The sequence below is a fragment of the Onychomys torridus genome, chromosome 7 (genome assembly GCF_903995425.1).
Source record: "Onychomys torridus chromosome 7, mOncTor1.1, whole genome shotgun sequence".
Classification (NCBI taxonomy): Eukaryota; Metazoa; Chordata; class Mammalia; order Rodentia; family Cricetidae; genus Onychomys; species Onychomys torridus.
Genome location: NC_050449.1, coordinates 111,601,800 through 111,622,536, shown reverse-complemented (window position 1 = coordinate 111,622,536; position 20,737 = coordinate 111,601,800). Strand labels below are relative to the sequence as shown.

At 41.0% G+C, this 20,737-nt stretch overlaps 1 protein-coding gene across 2 annotated transcripts in view; it reads left to right on the top strand.

Annotated features, from left to right (window-relative positions):
* The window catches only part of Oxsr1 (oxidative stress responsive kinase 1), an 87,136-nt gene extending 71,555 nt beyond the window's left edge, over positions 1-15,581 (top strand). For both annotated transcript variants that reach the window (XM_036194401.1, XM_036194402.1), the window contains exons 12-18: positions 478-513; positions 5,619-5,765; positions 7,315-7,379; positions 9,631-9,683; positions 11,175-11,243; positions 12,327-12,391; positions 12,771-15,581. In XM_036194401.1, coding sequence (XP_036050294.1) covers positions 478-513; positions 5,619-5,765; positions 7,315-7,379; positions 9,631-9,683; positions 11,175-11,243; positions 12,327-12,391; positions 12,771-12,845 — 510 coding nt within the window. In that variant the 3' untranslated portion in view covers positions 12,846-15,581. The remainder of the gene's footprint in view (positions 1-477; positions 514-5,618; positions 5,766-7,314; positions 7,380-9,630; positions 9,684-11,174; positions 11,244-12,326; positions 12,392-12,770) is intronic.
* Positions 15,582-20,737: the final 5,156 nt, after the last annotated feature.

Sequence of the window (20,737 nt, the reverse complement as noted above, 5' to 3'; positions counted from 1 at the left end):
TATAAAACTGATTTTGTTAAGTTTTCTTTTTGTTTTGCTCTGTGTATTCTATTTTGTTTGAGACCAGTGCTGGGGTGGGTGTGTGGGGGCCATGTCTCAACTGTGTAGCCCTGGCTGGCCTGGAACTCAATTTGTCGACTAAGCTGGCATTTAACTCAGAGATTCACCTGCCTCTGCCTCCTGAGTGCTAGGATTATTTGTGTGAGCCACTATGCCTGGCTGAAACTGTTAACTTGTAATACAGTAATTTATTGGTATGTTCATTATGGACTACTTGAACAACAACTGTAGTAATATTACAACAGCTTTCTTTCTTTTTTTTTTTTTTTTTTTTCAGAAAAGTTAGATGAGTTAATTTATGGCTCAGAGTGGAATGTAATCAGTATGATTTGCAGTGTCTTGGAATTTGCTACTTGAAACTGACTACAAATAATCTTAAGTTTTGAGCTAACAAGCGTCTTTTCCTGTGTCTTTCAGTCTCCCCGAGTGAAAGATTCACTATCAAATTCTGAGGTGAGTAACAAGATTATCAGGTCCTTATTAAATAGACATTTTATTTTGTATTTTGGCTTTAATGTTTCGTTCATTTATTATTCAGTCTGTCTGTCTTTGTCTCTCTGTATCGCTGTGTGTGTGAATGTTAATGAGGTATTATACCAGCCCGATCTGAAGTTGGCTTAAAGCTCAGGCTTTTCCTTGCTTGCTGAACTGTTTTTTAGGCTTGAGCTGCTTGAAGTGGAAAGTAGTTGTTTTCCTTTAATCTGTCTAGGAACTTGTCATCTTGTTTTCCTTGCATTTGATTTTTTTTTTTTAAGCAAGTAAATCCTTTTTTTTTTGTACTTATTTGTACCAGTGTGATAGGCAGTTCTGTCAAACAGCATCCCGTTAAGTGAACTTTTCTTATTTTTACTATCTGAGAAGTGGTTTCATGGGTCTATTCTGTTGTATAGTCTTCCTCTTGGTAGCACCTTCTATTTTGAGCCTATGGTATGTGATTTAAAAGCATATATTTGCTCTTAATTTGTGCACATAGTATGCAGATTACATGCACTACCAAGTACATGATTCAAATTCATATTAACTACCAATAGGCTAGTGTATGATAGAATTACTCTTCTTCCCAGGCCTGAAATTATGTCCGTTCCTGTCTGTTCTTTTGGTCAGTGGGAAGTTAAAAGGGGGCTGAGGTTATGGCTTCGTTGGTAGAATGCTTCCCTAGCATACCTGAAGGCTTGGGTCCCATCCCCAGTACTACACGGAAATAGCTGTGGATGCATATGCCTGTAATCCCAGCTCTTGACAGGAAGGAGCATTAGAAATTCAAGATCAGATGGGCTCATGCCTTTAACCCCAGCACTTGGGAGGCAGAGGCAGGTGAGTCTCTGTGAGTTCAAGGCCAGCCTGGTCTATAGAGCGAGTTCCAGGACATGCAGGACTGTTACACAGAGAAACTATGTCTCAAAAATAGCAAAAAAAAAAAAAAACCAAAAAAAAAAAACCCAAAAAACAAACAAACAAACAAACAAAAAACCAAAAAAACAAAACAAAACCAACCAAACAACAAACAAAATAGTTCAAGATCATTCTTGGCCACATAATGTGTCTAAAGCTAGTCTGGAATACATGAGACCCTGTCCTTCACCCCACCCTCTTAAAAAGTTAGCAGAAGGAAGGGTCACTCTGTGATTCCTTGTTTTTTTAGCCCCTGTCACTATGAACTGCATTCCTTGTGTGACAGTAATGCCATGCTTAATAACTTGTGCTGCTAAGGTAGACTTGAACTGTGTAGAAGAAACTCCTTCTTCTACAGTTCACCTACCGTAAGTTTAGAACTATTGCTTCTGATTTAACTTACATTGATTAATTTCTCAAAAATTAAATGAGAAAGTATTTTACAGATTATCCTGAGTTTTTCTTTTTGATCTTTTCAGTCTTCTCTAAAGGCATCTCCATGTGAGTTCTTACATACCCACATTCTCATGCTATTTACATTGTTTTTCATTTAATTGTGATAAAGTTAATATAACATAAAATTCACAGTTAAGTCATTTTCAGTTTGGTGATATTGAATACATTCATTCTGCAGTGTGATCACTGCCACATCTGTCCCAAGAACTTTCCATGCTAAAACTCTATCCGTTGAATTTTCTCTCACCTTTAGCTCCTAACAACTTCCTTTATATTTTCTATCTCTATAAACTTGATTATTCTCTATACTTCATATTAGGAGAGTCATAATATATGTTCTTTTCTCACTGACGTATTTTACCCAGCACAGTGTCCTTATAGTTCATCCATGGTGTGGCATCTCTCAGAATGTCTTCTATTTTTAAGGCTGCATGTCTGATACCTCATTATATATGTGGGCAGGGCACATTTTCCTTATTCGTCTGCCAGACAGCAGTTGAAGTGCAGCTGTAGACAGTGCTGTCCTGAACAGGAGTGTCTAATGCTGCTCTCAGTTCTCCGGGCCTCACAGTTAGAAGTGGGACTGCTGAACAGTGGTAATTCCAGTTAGGTTTCCAATTTGTTTGGTTGGAGGCAAGGTACTACTTTGTAGTCCAAGTTGACTTCAAACTCATAATCCTACTGCCTCAGCATCCTAAGTACTAGGACTATAAATATGTGCCACTATACTTTGCTGTCTAAAGTTTTTGAAGAATAGCTGCTGTATTGTTTCCTGTAGTGCCTAGACCATTTTTCATCACTACCAACAATGTACTGAGATTTCAGTTTTTCCATATTTACTTTCCCTGCCCCCTGCTTTGTTTTGGTGACAGGACCTCATGTAGCCCAGTCTGGCTTCCAACTCGCTAAGTAGCCGAGGCTGACCTAGATCCTGAACTTGTGCCTCCACCTCCTCAGGGATGGGGATTATAGGCTTGTATCACCATGCTTGGTTTTATGCAGTGATAGGAATCAAACCTAGGATTTTGTGCCTATGAGGCTGGGCTACAGCTCTATCCCTTCCCATTTTGTTTCCTTGTTTTCTGTATCCTTTTGGTCTTTATGGTTAGATAGTCATATGTACATATAATGTGGAAGCTGCCATTTTGAAATTCTACTAATAATTACATGAACTTTCTCAGAAGTAAAATTCAAGTTCTATTTTTTCTGTCAAAATCTAAAAACAATGCTAGCTTTTTGGTATGCAATTAATGAATATAAAAGTTTCATTAGGTTTTATTTCTGGCTTCCTTATTTTGTTCTTTAATTCTACATTTAATTTTAATTTCTATGTATGTATGTATATGTGTATGTGTAGGGGCACATGCACGTGGGTGCTCAGAAGATAGCATCAGCTCCCCGGGGCTGGAGTTACAGGCAATTGTTACCTGTTTGATGTGGGTGCTGAGAACTGAACTCTGGTCCTCTGCAAGAATGGAAGCCCTCTTAAACACTGAGTCATTTCTCCAGTCTACCTCCTTGATTTTACTTCTGTACAATAGTAGAGAGGGAGTGTGTGAGTGTGCCTGTCTGTCCACCTGTTTATCAATTATTTTCCATCAAAAGTAGGCCTCTATTATTGTCTGTTGACTTTTCTTTTAGTATTAAAATTGTCTGTTACATTGATATTTTTCCCAGTAGTTAATTTAAAATATTTAGCTTACTTTTCTAATCAGGATGTGTTTTTCCTGAAGATTATCTAAATAAAATGTATTACACATTTGTAGTGTACAAAATGTAATGTCTGTTAGTTACCAAGCTTCCCGTTCTCCTCTGCTCCTCATACAAACTCTATGTAGCCTGTCTGGCTTTGTACTCCTTATCTATCTTCCTGCCTAGGCCTCCTTCCTTTATATGTGTGGTGTATATTAGGTAACTATACAATAATACGATTCCTTGAGGCGTTGTCAAACAGCCTTGGTGTTACTTGTCCCTTGTCCATTCTTCTTCCCCTATATTGCTCCCCTTTTGCCCTGCCCAGGTGGAAGCTCCTCCCTGTTACTTCCTTTCCTACCTGTCATCACCTCTTTCCTGCTTTTCCTCTCCCCACCCCCACTGTGGTCCTTTCTTAGTTTCTGTGGTTACTCATGTTGTATACTTATATTGAGGATTTGGAGCTAGGAACTTCAGATGGGAGAACATGAAGCATTTGTTTTTCTGGGTCTGTTTACCTCAATATAATCTTTTTTAGGTCTCTCCATTTACCTGCAAAGTTCATGATTTCAGTTTTCCTTACAGTTGTGTATATGAACCACATTTTCCTTCTCCATTCATCTGTTGAAGGTATTTAAATTGTTTTTATTACCTGGCTATTGCGAATAGAGTAGCCATGCACGTTGCTGAGCAGGTATCTGTGGAGTAGGAGATCAGGCCCTTTGGCATACCCCAGGAGTAGCATAGCTGAATCCTATGGTAGATCGACTTTTAGTTTTCCTACCAACTCTTTGCCCATGACCTCGCCAGCATGTGTTGTCAGATGTTTTGATGATCTAAGTCATTCTGACTGGGGTGATGAAATCTCAGTGTTGTTTTAATTTGTGTTTCTCTGATTGCTTAGGATGGTGAACACATTTTGAGGTGTTTCTAGGCCATTTTTATTTCTTCTGTTGAGAATTCTCCATTTAGACCCTTGACTACTTCTTATTGGGTTGTTTGTTTCCTTGATTCTTTGTCTTTTGAGTCCTTTGTATATTGTGGTTATTAATCCTCTGTCAGATATATAGCTGACAAAGGTTCTCTCCCAGTCTATATGGCTTCTTCACTTGGCTGATTGTTTCCTTAGTTCTTCTGTAGTTTTATGAGGTCTTAGCTGTCAGTTGTTGGCCTTGCCTCCTGGGCAAATGGAGTCTTGTTCAGAAAGTCCTTACTTATATCTTAAAGGGTACAGCTTCTATTTTCTTGTAGAAATTTTAGTGTTTCCGGTTTCAAATTAAGGACTTTGATCCACTTCCATCTAATTTTTGTGTAAGGTGTGATAGATGGGCCTAATTTCATTCTTCACATGGCAATCCAGTTATCCCAGCACCATTTCTTGAAGATATTGTCTTTTCTTCCTTTTTTTTTTCTCTTTTCTAGGGTCACAGTTTGGGAAGCCATAATTTCCAGGTGTGATGGCTCCCTCTGGTTGGTCTGGTGTGAGGCTGTGACTGCGCCATAACCTGACAGGTTGCATGACATGTGTGAGCATATGCAAAAGAGATGGCAGAGCTAGAAGAGAGTCTAGGCTGTCTGTTAGAGCAGCCCGCTCTCACAAGCACTGATCTACTTACCCTCTTCCAGAGGTCAGGCAACAGCAACCCACTCATCTCCCACTGGGTTCATCGTTTAAAGATCTTATAATTCTATTTCAGAACGTTGCTAGACCAGGTATGACAGCACACATCTATAATCCCAACTTTTGGGAAGCTGAGGGACCAGCCTTGACTACTTAGCAAGCCCCAGACCAGCCTGTTTTATAAAGCAAAATACCCTCCTCTAAAAATCCAAAACCAGAACCTAAAAGATTTTAGAATGCTTAGAAATACTGACTTGTATGAAGTACAGACAAATGCAGAGAAGTGGTAATGATTCAGTAGCAAGACATGACACCGTGAGAGTGTTGCCCTGTGAGCCCGCTCAGATGTCGTAGACCACTCTCCTACTTAACATGGCACTGCATGTGTTTGCTGCAGCTCTTCTCAGCAGCTGATCCCATGGGTACTTTGCTTCAAGTTCCAGAACAGATTTCTGCTCATCTACCTCAGCCATCTGGCCAGATGCCTACACAGCCTGCTCAAGTCTCTCTCCTGCCCCCTGCAGAGCAAGCAAAAACAGCACAGGTACAGTGGGATGTGCTTTCGTGGTCCCTCACTTTGTGGCAGATGAGAAAAATTAATGCAGCATGTGACCTCTCAAGTTGATAATTTGGTTTGGAACAAGTGAGAAATTCTGTCTTCATAGTTTTACAGGTACAGATGAAAGCATTCAATAAGGATCACACAGGTTTTTAAGCAACAAAATAAGTTAATTATGAAAACATACCAGTGCAAACAATTTGGTTAATGTATTGTCAGCTCTTCACTAGATTTTTATTAAATTTAATGAGCCTAAGTCCAGTCAATAGAGTTAATTCTGAGACTGGAAAGTTAGCCACCTTTCCTTTTTGCTCACTTATACACATTGATACTTCTTTTTCAGGCTCTTGTGTTTTCAGAATTACTCTATTTAAGATATTTGTCCATTTTGCAAGAGTTGATTTTGTGAAAGCTTGGTAAAATTGAATTAAGCACACGGTTGTCATTAAATTGCAGTGTGGTGGTAGTGTCTGGGTGATAACAGCTTCACTGTGAATCCCTGCATGCTATGTAACTCTGGCTCCATTTTGGAGACTCTGATGCTCTGTATTGTGGAAAAGACATGGAAGTTCTGATGTTTCCTTTTGTGCTTTAATATATCATCATCTCCTTTTGAGTCTCTGGAGACCACTGCACTGAGAACTTCCAGGAAGTCATAGTGGTAACTTCATTTGGCCCTTCCTTCATCTATCACATGGGGGAAAAATATAGGTGCCTTAGAAGAATTGACAGAAAAGTTGGATTTATTTCATAGACAGAGTGTATGTCCTTCAGCAAGCAAAGGGTAGCTTTACAGTTTCAGAAAGATTTACTCCAGCCATAAAAACCCTGGCACTTAGTTGAATAGAGCCCTGGGAGACAGCTAGTTTAGGCCTTTCCTTGGGAATTAACTTTCTGATTGTGTTTGACTCAGCTGACAGCTGCCTTTTGTAGATGTAACCGTCTTGTTAAATAAGAAACACAGAACCAATTGCAGAGTTAAAAACCACGAGGTCAGAGCAAGAGCGGAAAACCTTACCCTTCACTGCTTCTGCTGTTCTTCCTGTCCGCAAGAGACCTACTTCTGAGTGTCCTGTCTTTTTTATAGACTTTCTGTTCTGTTTTCTCATTGGTTGTAAACCCAGCCACATGACCTCCTTGTCACTGCCTGTTTGTACAGACCTCCAGGTCTTCTATGGTTGGTATTGAGATTAAAGGCGTGTGTCTGCCATGCTGGCTGTGTCCTTGAACACACAGAGATCTACCTAGCTCTGCCTCCCAAGTGCTGGGATTAAAGGCATGCACCACTACCACCCAGCTTCTGCTCTGGCTTGCTCTGACCTCAAGGCAACTTTATTAACATACAAATAAAATCACATTTCAATACAAATAAAATATCACTATAGCCTTTGGTTGCTCCTTTGGAGTTTGTATCCTCCCACAGCAGGGGACATTTTAGGGACTAGAAGGACTTGGGCTGGAGAGAAAAGAAACTGCTGCCAAGTGTCTTTCATAGATGACCTGTCAGTGACTTTATACTGTCAATGTGTTTCAGGCTCAGTCTGCAGGAGACCGCTCCCAGGAGACCAAGGTCCCCATCAGTCTAGTGTTGAGATTAAGGTACGTGGGCACTTGCTGCTTAATGAGTACTCTGAAGATGTTGTAATAGTTGAGAGTAACTGCATAGGATTGGGTGTGTTTCTAACAGAGATATGTCATGTGTACTGTTAGACACTCTGTTCTAATTTCTCTACCTTAACTAGAACTTCCAGGGAACCTGGGTAGTTTCAAGTCTCAGCACATAGAATATTCAAGCTGTATCTCACCAGTCAGATGTGAGTTTCTGGAGTCATTATATTAACTGCTTCCAGTATGGTCCCAATTCCTTTTCCTGCCCTCTCTGCCTGTTCAAACCCTGACCATCTTAAGTCCTATTTAAAACTATCTTTGGGCTGAGCAGTGGTGACGCATGCCTTTAATCCCAGCACTTGGGAGGCAGAGACAGGTGGATCTCTGTGAGTTCGAGGTCAGCCTGGTCTATAGAGGGAGTTCCAGGATACCCAGGACTGTTAACACAGAGAAACCCGGTCTCCCCAAAACAAAAAACAAAAAAACCCAACTGTTTTGGGGGGCTGAAAGAGATGGTTCAATGGTTAAGAGCTGCTTTTGCAAAGGTCCTGGGTTTGGTTCCTAGCACCTAGATAAGGCTCACGACCATCTTTAACTCCAGGCCCAAGATATCTGACACCTTCTTTTGGGCTCTGAGGTCACCAGGAATGCACATGGTGGACAGACATAGATACAGGTGAAACACCGATCACATAAAAGACATGAATAAAAACCTCTAAAGCTTTCTTCTCCATCCAGATCTCATGTGTTCTGGATTGTTAGAAATTTGAAGGAATAATGTGCACTTAGTTTGTGAGTCTGTCCCTAGGGGACCAGTGGGAATAAAGGTGGAAAGGGCCTCTGTCATTTGAACCGCTCCTTCCTATGTGCACACAGGCTTTTCTCTTAGGTTTATTTTACTATATGTCCTAGTTCATCTTTTGTTGCCAAAACAGACTATCAAAGATTGTATAATTTATAAATAATAGAGGTTTAGGCAAGTGTGACTTACACCTATAATCTCAGCCTTTGGGAAACTGAGGCAGGAGAATTGCTGAGAGTCTGAGTCAACCCCAGCTAGAGAGTAAGATCTTATCTTAACAGCAACAACAAAATCCAGAGATTGATTTCTTACAGTGGAGACCCGAAACCCAGAGTTGTCGATCTACACCTACACCCGAGGAAGGCCTTCATGTTGCTTTATTCTGTGGCAGAGAAGGCAAGAGCTCACAGGGAAACAGGACACATGGTTCACATAACAGACCCACTTGCTGAATTAGCCTGTAACCTCTCAGAGCTGCATTAGGAATCACCTTTCCAACACAGTAACTCTGGTCATAGCATTATCTTAGTGGGAATAAGGGTGGGAATGGGCATGAGTATCCTCAGATAAAAGATTCTTGTCTTCATCAGTAGGTGGGGTAATAAACTCAAAGGTAATTTGATGATAGTGCTGAAAGTGTTAGCTTAGAGCCCTGTAGAGTGAGTACATCAGGACAAAGTATGTGATCTGTGGGAACAGAATAATCTCTTCGTATATGCATGTACATTCATATGTAAACACATATATCCATATATATATATCTCCATACACACACACACACACACACACACACACACACACACACACACACACACACTACTAATCCCACTGGTTGAGAATAAGACCACTACCACAGTTGAGAGTCAAGTTTTGAAGCAAGCTTTAATTAAATACTGGCCAGGTTGATGGACTCTCTGGCCAGGTCCATCTCTGGTTTCCCAGAAAATGGCCCTTAGTCACGTTTTGCAGGGGGTTAAAAAGGCAAAACCCATCCATAATTCACTGCATTCCCCGTGAGTTCCAATCACGTGCAAGTATACATCCTAGCATACTTCCTGCCAGCATATCTCCTCCCACTTATACCCAGTTAGGTGCAAGCATACATCCTGACATATCTCCTGCCCATGTACCACATGTGATCAAGCACATCCAGTGGAGATGGGTCAAACTTGTTTAGGGGAGTGAAAACATGTGGCTTGTTGTCTCCCATAAACAATAGCCTCCAGCATTTCAGAAACTATCTGTCCTTGGGCAAGGGGCCTACAGATCAGAGACATTTTTTGTTTCATGGATCTCTTAGTCATAGTAATTAAAACTTAAAATGTAACTGACTCTCAGAATACACACACACACACACACACACACACACACAGGCAGACTATAATAAATTCTGCATAAATCCAGAAATCCTTATTTTCTTTATTCTGTTTTCTTTCATAGAAATTCCAAAAAAGAACTAAATGATATTCGATTTGAATTTACTCCTGGGCGAGGTGAGTATTAAAAAGAATGGTCAAAAAAAAAAAAATGGTCAAAAACACAATGACTGATAATTTGCTACTTAGTTAGGTGTAAAGTTTTTGTCATTTAGATAAAGTTTTGCTTTTAAATGATGGTAAAACTTTCTGGTTTAGGTTTTGGAAAATACGTATGAAGAAAAACTATGGATTTACTAGTTCTTTCACTTGAAAACCTGACTAATAAAATGTATAGTAATGAACACAAGCCCATTAGTAAATTGGTCATGCATTTCCCTAAATATTATCCCATTCAGTTCTTAAGACAGCCACCCAAGGAAAAATGATTCCCATTTAATAGAGGATGAACTCCAGGGTTAAACGAAGGCAGAAGAACTTGTTCATAAGCTAGAAAGATGCACTGAAGTTCAGTTGGAGGTCTTTCAGAGGCCAGAGTCCTCGTTCTCAACATTGCACATTCTGCTTCTCTCTGATAGTAAACTAGAGACACGGGTCAGGCTTCCTTCCTCCTCCTCCTCGTGTGGAAGCTGAACCTTGTCACAGTGCTGTCTCTAATTGTGAACTTCACCCTGCAACAAGGCTTCTCTTTCTTGTCATTGTTAACTCAGTCTTCTGAGTTGAGGAGTGGCCAGCAAATGTCTAGTGTAGGTTAATTTTACTTCTTTTAAGGAAAATGAGTGCAAATATACAGAGGGGCATGTGTTACTTTTTAGGAATATTTCCAGGAATTTTAATTGCTAGTCTTTTGTACGAATGTGTACACACTACCTCTGCATTGGTTCTCTTGTTCCTTCAATAACTCACCAGTTAAAGGTGAAATTGGTTGGTTTGTTTGCTTATTTGAGACAGGGCCTCATTGTGTGGTGTTGACTGGCCCTGAACTCATAGAGGTCTGCTCCCCTCAGCCTCCAGGGTGCTGTGATTAAAGGTTCATGACAGCATGCCCAGCCTGAAGATGAAATTAGATTGAGATAGTTTGCGTCATCTCTTTGGTTTCTGGTTGGATCTATCACTTAGATTGTATTGCCTAGCATGAGTAGGTAAGAAAACAAACTGCCAGAATAATGATAATAATTTTAGTAAACTTTTGTGATTCTCAGAAAAGATTCTAAAGTATTTTAAGTTTTGAGAATAAATTTCCATATTGCTGGCACTGAATTTCATGTCTCAAAATTCAGAGAGCTCAAGTGCAGAGTTATATTTAACATAGGACTATCTCGTTATCACTGTAGGGAACTCTTCTGGTATGGTTGTGAACATTATACAATTTAGAAACTTATCTCTTACTTTGAGTTGATATTTGCCTTATAGTTCATATAGATTCTGCTCCCTCAACAGATCTGTGAACATCTCACTTGAGAGTCTAGGACAACCCCCACCTGCCTTCTTTATTCTGTGGATTTAGTAGCTAGCTGATTCTGGCAGTATTGATACTTGTGCTGACGGGGAGAGCCACAGTGACATGTACATGCAAGAAATTGAGCACCGTGTTCTTTGTCCTTGCAGATACAGCAGAGGGGGTCTCTCAGGAGCTCATTTCTGCTGGCCTGGTGGATGGAAGGGACTTAGTAATAGGTGAGCATGTTACGTTCTTGTCATCTGGTATACATGGTACCTAGAAACCCAGCTTCCAATGAGCAGCTCTGTTGCTTCTTAAAGTAGTCTTGGCTTCACTAAAATTTCAGTATCAAGGTCAATTCCTTACCAGAGCAAAAACGCAAAAACCTGTCCTACCTCAGACCATTGACAGTGGTAGATGTCTCTCGGACGCTGTAGAAGAGATAGGAAAAGTCACAAGTTAGTAAGTTAATGGCTCTTCCATTTCTGATTTGTTGCCATAACTAATATTTGTAGAACACAGAAGTAAGGAGGACAGAGACTGAATCCTCAAAAAACCAAAGTAAAGACAGGCCACAGTTGCTAATATAGTTGGGCTGTCAATACTTTCCTCTGATATACAAACTAATGGATAGTTTAGGTTTTGTGGGCCTTGAATGGTCTGTCTTTTTTCATTGTTTTTTGGAGTACAGTGTCTTGCTGTGTAACCTAGGCAGACTTGGAACTTAGTGTCCTTTTCCTCCCACAGCCTCCACAGTATTAGAGTTACAGATTCATATCTCACAATTGGGTTTTGTAGTATGTCATTTGAAAATCCTTCTGATTTACAGGTAGAACAAAAACAGATCACAGACTGTATACTTGGTTGGCTCCTAGTCACAGGCTTTCTAGTCCATTAACATATCTTTTAATAAACTGTCTAAAAAAGGGTAGCTAATACATTTTAAAGGTCGTTAATTTAACAATGATTCAGGATTTATTTATTCAGTCTGGAGATCAACAATAGTTTTGATTTGGAAAATGACTGGCCAAGCCGAGCAGTGGTGGCACACGCCTTTAATCCCAGCACTTGGGTGGCAGAGGCAGGCGGATCTCTGTGAGTTCGATGCCAGCCTGGTCTACAGAATGAGATCCAGGAAAGGCACAAAGCTACACAGAAAATCTCTGTCTCAAGAACCCCCCCCCCCAAAAAAAAAGACTGGCCTTTTTCCTCCATTTTGATTGTATATTAAAGATTCTTAACCACCATTTTAAGATTTTTAAAATATTATTAAAATGTATTTATGTAGCTGCTCATTAATTTTCTTTGTATGATTACAGTGGCAGCTAATTTGCAGAAAATTGTGGAAGAACCTCAATCAAATCGATCTGTCACTTTCAAACTGGTACTCACCCCTCTTATCCATCTGCAGACTAGCCTTTCTATTCCCCGAATGCCAAGACTATTAGAATATGCTGAGCTCTGTCCATTTACTCTTCCCAAGACCCCTGGCTAAACTCAACTTGAGTGGCTTCACTTCCTCTCTCCCTCCCAGAAGCCTACAACCCAGACTTCTGACTCCTCTCAAGAAAAATTATAAAGCTGTTTGACCCTAGTTGTATGAACAACCCCCATCATTTCTGGAAGAAACAAAGTAGTCTTCTATTTATATCCCAGGGACCTTTCACTTACTACCTTCCTTTCTGCAGTCCTTAATCAATTTTATTGCTACCTGAAAGTTTATTTATAAATTGCCACACCTTGTCATTTTGTTTGATTCTTAGGCATCTGGTGTTGAAGGTTCGGATATTCCCGATGATGGCAAACTAATAGGATTTGCCCAGCTCAGCATCAGCTAAACTACAGTCCTGGAAGAGTCAGCGTAAGGAGATGCCACACATGCCTATTTGTTGCTTCTGTTGGCCTGAACCTACAACTGCCAAAGAACCCAGCAACAACCTTCCCAGCTTGGAGCGTTAGAGTTCTTTATTTGTGTTCTTGCCATCTCCCTACCCCTTTTCCCACAAGGAAAGAAAAGTTGGATTACCAGTGGCCAGCATCCCCTCAGAGAGTTCCGTTAGTAGATATGCTGCTCACGTCCCCTCTCTTCCTCCATCTGAGAAACAGCCAGTGTGCCTCAAGGCCCAGGATGGAAATCTCTTAGCTCATTCTTGCCTTACTACAGTGATGGCCCAAGTGGATAGTAGCAGCTGCATTGGGCATCCTCATCTTGCCGGTTCTCCCACACCTGCTGGGATCTGAGCATCTTGGGATATCTCTTTAACACTGAAGTAGCAATTAAAAATTGATTGTTCAGCTGGAGCCCAGAGAATTTAACTAGTGTTTTTTCTTTGTTCCTGATGCTAATTCTAGCAACCTTTGTTAGGAAAAAGCACAGCCTCGGATGGAGGCAGCCTAAACTCGTCAGTTCTGTTCATGGTGTCTCTACATGTTTTGCTGAAGCTGTTCTCAGGCACCCCCTTCATTGCTCCCTCCAGAAAGGGTTGCTAGCCTTAACTTCAGCTGGTGCAAAACATCTGACAGTAGTCAGACTTCAGCCATCTGCTCCTTCAGAGTGGAACTTCGGGTGGTTTTTGCAGAGAACATCAAGTAATGAATGGCTTAGAACTCTTATCTTGCCAGAGGTAGTTTTTGAGCAAGAAAAGGAACTCGTAAGTTGTATCATTGGGAAAGCATTTTCAATTTTTAAAAATTTAAACTGAAGAAAAACTGATCCTTGATCCTCCTGTGAAGATGGATTTGCCTGGCCTCTATGTCATGAGGAAATGGTGTGCACGGCTGTGACTTTGACAGCAATAAAGGAGACCAGCCTGGGCCAGAGGCTTGCTTGCCTTCTGCTCCTCTCCTGCACTGACTCCTTGGAGGGGTCTTCATTCACTGAACCTGACCCAAGATGGAACATGAAACCACATGTGCCGTGACCTTTAAGTTTTATGAGTAGACAGTGTTAATTTGATTCTCTACAGAAATTATGTAAATTACTCTTTAGGTTTAAAAAAGAGCACTCAATGCAATATTTGAATAATCAGTGGGGTTGGTTTTTCTTTTTTCCTACTCTTTAATAGCATTTGTCTGATTGCTAATAAGCCTACCAAGTTACCAAATTTTATATAAGAATGGAATAGTCAGTCTGGCCTTAAAGAGACATACATACAAAGATGGGCTGTGGGCCCCTAGAAAGGGACTAGTTAGTTGCCTTTTACAGAGTTCCTTGGACCTGCCATTGTTGTTCTGATGAACAAGAATTGGTAGCTAATGTGTTCCCACCCTCACCCGACCCCACATAGTTCTGAGGATCAAACATAGCATTGCTCATGCAGGCAGCTCTGGAGTTCCCTCTTGGGACATACCCAAGAGCTTCCCTGTCCTGATTGTGTCACCTCCTGTGTCATTGTGAGCCTTTGAGGCATGGACTTTCTTCACCTGTTAGAAGAGTGCAAAGGCATGTTGGAGAAGGGATGCTGGAAAGGAAGAGAAGATGGGCTTGAGAAGGGAGTTAGGAGGAGAATAGATTAGATACCAGAGTCCAAGGTCCCAGCAGGATTGGTGAAAGGAGGAACCTGCTGAGCCAGGAAGGAGAACAAAGATTGACCAGCTAGCTAGAAAAACATTCATCCTCCCTCCCTTCCCCCTCCCTCCCTCCCTCCCTCCCTCCCTCCCCCCCTCCCTCCCTGTCTTTCTTAATCCTTAATAGAGGTAGGGCTATGAGGAAGCAAGGACAGGGAGATGGGGTTGAGGTTCAGAAAACAGGCGTGTCATCTTTGGCACAAGACTAGTGGCTTGCTATAGAATCTGTTTTGTTTTTGACAGCCTATCTTAATTCACTTAAGAGCTCAAGAAGGAATGTGTAACATCACTGTTGTAGTGTTTGACTTGAGGTGGTCCAGTGCCAGGCTGGAAATATGCAGCAGCCCCTCTCCTGTTCACGTTCTCTAGGCCATCTTCACCTTTGCCCTGGTGTGGGGGACAGGCATGACAGTAAAAGTGGCCTGGGTTTTCTGTTTCAGTTCACCGTTTGCTTTTCTGGGAATTAGAAGGTAGGCACCAAGACCCAGGACAGTGTTACTTGTTCTGTATGATGTGTGGTGAATCCCTCTGTTGGCTTACCCAGGGATGTGAGATACAGTCAGTGGAAACTGCCCAGGCAGAACAGCGTGGAACCCGGGGGCCGTTTCTCTCCTTTCCAGGAGCAGTGCTTCAGGGTGGACCTCTGTCACTAGGTCCTTAAGATACCCTGGGCCCTGGAGGAGGAACTAACAGTAGCACAAGATAATATGTGCCAATGCTATTTGTGAAACGTGTGGTCTTTCTAAATGATTAAAGGGATTGTTTTTTGTTTTTTGTTTTTTTATTTTCTTTTTTTGAACCAAATCTTAGAGCCAGCTGAGACTGTTAAATAATCTGGAGGATGGGATAATGATGTACCAGTAAATGTAGGTTCCTCCTTATGACATATGCTAGATGATGGGAGATGTAAAATATTACCTTCCCCCTCTTCTCTTGACTTTGTATTTTACTGCATGTTTTCTTCTTCATTTTTAATCAATAAAGAATAAATTGTCTGTAGTGATGTATGAATGGTTTTTTTTTTATAATGGCTGTTGATAAAGCACTCTGGGGAGTAGGACATGAAGTCACTACTTTTCATGTGACCAGCGTGAAGACAAGAGCTGTATAAACAGTAAAATGAGCTTACTGACATGCAAATTTCTCAGTGGAACAGCTTCTCACTGCTGTGCTCAAGTTGGGGAAACACGTGCCCCAATGGGAAGAATGAAGAGCACCCGAGGAACTGGACATGAAACGTTATGAACCACCTCCATATGTCTTGATTTTGTTCTGAATCTTTGATTCTGCTTATGGTTTAGACAGGGAAGGATACTAAATTCTAGCCATTGGGGTTCCTTTCAGAAAGTGTAGAGCAGTGCTGAACTGGTCCCTATGGTGCTTAGCTACTGAAGTGGTGTGGCTTTGTGATCATAATCTACCTTTCTGATCATAATCCTTTCTGATGGAAGTAGCCAGAGTCTATGGCAGGAATGGCATTTCTTTGAGAGCTCTGTGGAGCTGGAAGCTGATGAGAGCTCACTTCCAAGATGAGCAAATTAAAGAAGCGAACTGTGAGTGTTGTACACAGAGTCTGGGCCAGGTTCTCAAATGTGACCATGCTGTGTGCAAGGGGTTAGGTCAGGACCTGTTCTAACAAATGAGAGTGTCCCAGCTTGGACACTTAGTTTTACTTTGTCCTTTGGGTCAGGTCATTATCCCATGTTAGTTTTTAAAGTAGACTTCAATTTTTAGGATAGTTGGAGAGTTTCACAGAAAAATCAAGTAGAACATATTCCCCACACTTAAACAGCCTTTCTCTGCCTCTTAGGCTCCACATTGGCATAATGCTTTTGATATAGTTAATAAACTCCATCTGTGCATTATCACCCTAAACCCATAATTTTCAGTAAGATTTATTCTTGATGTTGTGTGGTCTATGGTTTTGACACATATAGCGATATAGCCACCTTTATATATAAAAATCTCCTGGCCCTATAAGTACTCAGTTCTGCCTGGCTTGTTTATCTCTGCCCCCACTGACCCTTGGGAATGAATGTTTTTTGTTGGTGGTGGATTATTTTTGTTCTTTTCCTGCCACTAATGAAGGGGTTGAACCTAGGACCTCATGCATGTTGGACAAGCACTCTTCCATTGATTTTCATCCCACATGACCCATTGGTCTTTGTATAGTTAGCATCCCACAATATGTAGTCTGTTCAGATCAGCTTCTTTGGTGTTCACCTACAATTCTTTCATGTCTTTTCATAATTAATAACTTCTGTTTTTTTAGCACTTAATTCCAGTGTCTACCACAGCTTATCACCCACCCACTGAAGGACATCATTTGTGCTTCCAAGTTTGGACAGTTAAGAACAAAGCTCCTGAAATCGTCTTGGTGCAGGGTTTTGTGTGGTCATTTGCTTTCAACTCATTAGACAAATGGGCAATGAGCATAATCGCTGGGTGTTAAGGTAAGAGTATATTTAATTTTATAAGTAAATTGCTCACCATGTTCAACATAGCTATACTGTTGCATTCCTGTTGCTCTACACTCTTGGCATGTTCTGGTGATGTTAATATTTTGAATGTGGCTGTTCTATTAGGTGTACAGTAGTTCCTTATCTTAATTTGAGTTTCTTAATGAATGTGCTATTGAACATCCTCATGTATGTCAACTTGCTTTGTGTATGTTCTGGAGACTATTCAGATATTATTTTGAAGCAAGCTCAGACTTAGACATATTTGCAAATAAACAGTACCAAATATTCACCTGTATTTGCTTTGTGGCTTCTCTAAGTATCTCACATAATTATATACATCTATCAAAATTGGGACATTATCTTTGATAGGATAGTGTTGACTAATGTAATAGCAAGCTAATATCCAGCTCTTCTTACTGTGAGACCCTGGAGAACATCTCTGCTGGTTATGTTGACTGAATTTGTGCTTCGAAAATGCCCATTTCAGTTCTCCACTGTAAAGTTACTGCTTTTCTCTTTGTAGTTAATATCTGTGGGGAGATAGAATTTGTGACGTTATGAATACTTCATACTTTGGTCAAATTTCCTGCTTGATTCCTTCCTAACAGATGTTACTTCAATGTTTTCCAAATGTTGTTTCCTATCACTGTTGGCTCCACTTTTTTTTCCTTTCTGAGACAGGATTTCTTGGTGTAACAACCCTGGCTGTCCTAGAACTCACTCTGTAGACCAGTCTGGCCTCGAACTCACAGAGATCTGCCTGCCTCTGCCTCCTGAGGGAGGCGTGTGCCACCACTGCTGGTTGACTCCACATTTTTAAACTGGGATTCTACTGTGAGGAAGGGCTTTTCCGTCTCACTGTGTGTTGAATCCACTTATTTACATAAATGTTCAAAATAAGAATACTCCAACTCATTGGTGGGGAGGGCACAGTGGCAGTAGTGAGAAGGCATGAAAGTGCTCTTTATGCACCATATTTGACTTTGCCAGCTACTTGAACTGGTCGGGGCGAGGGCGGTCACATCACTGAAGATTGCTAATGTACATGTGCAGGAGGAATTGTGGAGGGAGACTTTGTCCTGTGTCCTTGTTATCATTGATTGCTTTGGGAGATTGGGATACACTAGGAGAGCTTGTATTTGTTTTTAATCTAGTAAAAGCATTATTAGTGTCCTCCTTAATTAGTACTGAAAATGCAACACACACCTTTCCTATATTCACTCTTACGTTCTTGATTTGTCTTTGGTCCTAAAAAGAAAGGGTCTTTTTGTGTGTCTCCTGACCTTCATGCTGCTCTGGGATTAGTTAGTATTACACAGCACCAGAAAAAAAACATCAGAAGACTTATACAGCAAAATACTATCAAGGCCAGAGCCAAGAATGGGCTCTTGGCAGAACTAGTGCAGGCTGGGTTGTACTTTTCTTTGGAAATTTCATACATGTTTATCTTAGTCATATCCACCTTCTACTCCCTATTTCATACATGTATATCTTAGTCACACCCGTCTTCTCCTTATTTCATATGTGTATATCTTAGTCATATCCACCTCTACTCCCTATTTCCCACTTCTCCCTAACACATCTTCTATTGTGGAATAATCATTTTGCACACTGTGTAGATGTGCCATTCTGATTGGTTTAATAAAAAGCTGAATGGCCAATTGCTAGGTAGGATTTTTCAGGCACACGGGACACTGGGAAGAAGAGGGGAGTCACAGCCAGACAGAGAGGAAGCAGCATGGACAGTACAGAGTAAAGGTAATAAAGCCACAAGATAAAAAGTAGATTGATAAAAATTGGTTAATTTAAGTTGTAAGAGCTAGTTAGTTACAAGCCTAAGCTATCAGCCAAGCTCTTATAATTAATAAGTCTCTGTGTCATTACTGGGGAGCTGGCAGTCTTGACAAAAAGATCCGACCACATCCTTCCCAACTTCATGTCTTTATTTTGTTGTTTTTAAAGTTTTAAAAGATGTGTTTATGTTTATGTGCATGAATCTTTTGCCTGCATGTATCATGTGCATGTCTGATGCCTATGGAGATCAGAGAGGATTTTGATACCCTGAAACTGCAGTTACAGATGGGTGTGAGTTGCCATGTGGGTGCTGGGAACCAAATCTAAGTCCTCTGCAAGTATAAGAAGTGCTCTTAACCATTGAGCCATCTCTCTGGCCTCTTGTTTAAAAAACAGTGTATATTCCACTGAATACAATTATTAGATATAGGAGTTCATATGTGCATGGATCCAAAGGAGCATGGTCAACCTATCAATGGCCTTTCCTCAAAGGGTGACTCTTCCTTCATCAGCAGCCCTCAGCTGCCATTAGCACCTCAGCTGAGGTGAAGGAGGAGTGTGCGGAGGAGCAGCAGCACACCAGAACTTCTCGTCCTTACTAGGCATTGACCAACCTTTTCTTACCCCTTCCCTCCCTGTGCCCCCAGGGACTCTGGTAACCACTGCTACTCTTCTCTTGTGTGAGATAAAGATTTTAAAGATTTCATGGTTGAGATCATGTGGTGTTTGTCTTTGTATGCTTGACTGTGTTCAGTTACTGTAATGAACTCCAATTTGAAGTAGGTTATCACAACGAACAGGGTTTCATTGTTTTTATGGTGGATAATATTCTGTTGTATATATGTGCCACATTTCCGTTATGGATACTTTGGTAGTTTCCATTTCTTAAATGCTAGCATTTCTACCTGGCTTGGTCTTGTATAGGTCCTGTGCAGGTAACTGACCACAGCTGAGGTAGTTGATGTGTGCAACAGCCGTGTCATATCTAGTGGTCAGCATCCCACACCACTCCACTCCAGCCTGCTGCTCTTGGATTCTCCCCGCCCTCGCTTCTGTGTTGTCCCATGAGCCTCATGGGGAGGCAGATACAGATGTTCCCTCTGGCTGAGCACTCACAGTGACTAGTTAAGAAGTCTCAAAATTAACTACTACCCTCTACAATAAGAAGCTTCTTTGACCAAGATTGAGAGCATCACACATGTATGAATATAAAAACAAAAGTATTTAGGAGTCAGTTTTATATAATAGCTATTTAACAAAACAAAACTCATAGATTAGTTCCCAGGGCTTAAGATTTTAGTAGCCAGGTGATTTGATCATGTTCACAGCCCCAAGCATACATTTCCTTCTATAGAGCAGCTGAGGACAGTTGAGTTAGCCCTATAACAAACAGTCTTGCCACAATTGCACAGTAGGCACATTTTGCCTGGCATTGTAGCATGTGGGGATGAATGCTGGGTAAAACCATTGATAAAGAACTTTTACTGTGTACCTGTCATATCCCCACTTCTGGTGAGGTTGCAGACATGCTCAGAATCTGAGTTTTTAGTGGTAGGAAGGCATTAGAGCTCATTGGGAACTGTTTAAGATGTTATATTGGAGCTAGTGAGGATGACAACTACATCTTGTTGGAGGTTTTGGCCTGGAAAGGTGTTCTTTGTACACTTGTGATGCTGTATCTGTCACAGCCAATAAAGCATTCTCAGATGAGTGTGGTTTTGTTTTTGTTTTTGTTTCTCTCAGGTTTTCTTGTTGGTCTAGGGAGATAAGGTATAAGCTGACAGGTGTAGCTGCTCTAAGCTGGTTAAACATTAACTCAGCTGTCACCACAGCCCAGAGCAGCAAGTGCCCCAAAGCCAAGTTTCAGACCTGCCTGGTGTTCCTAGACTAAGGAGTGAGCAGCAGAC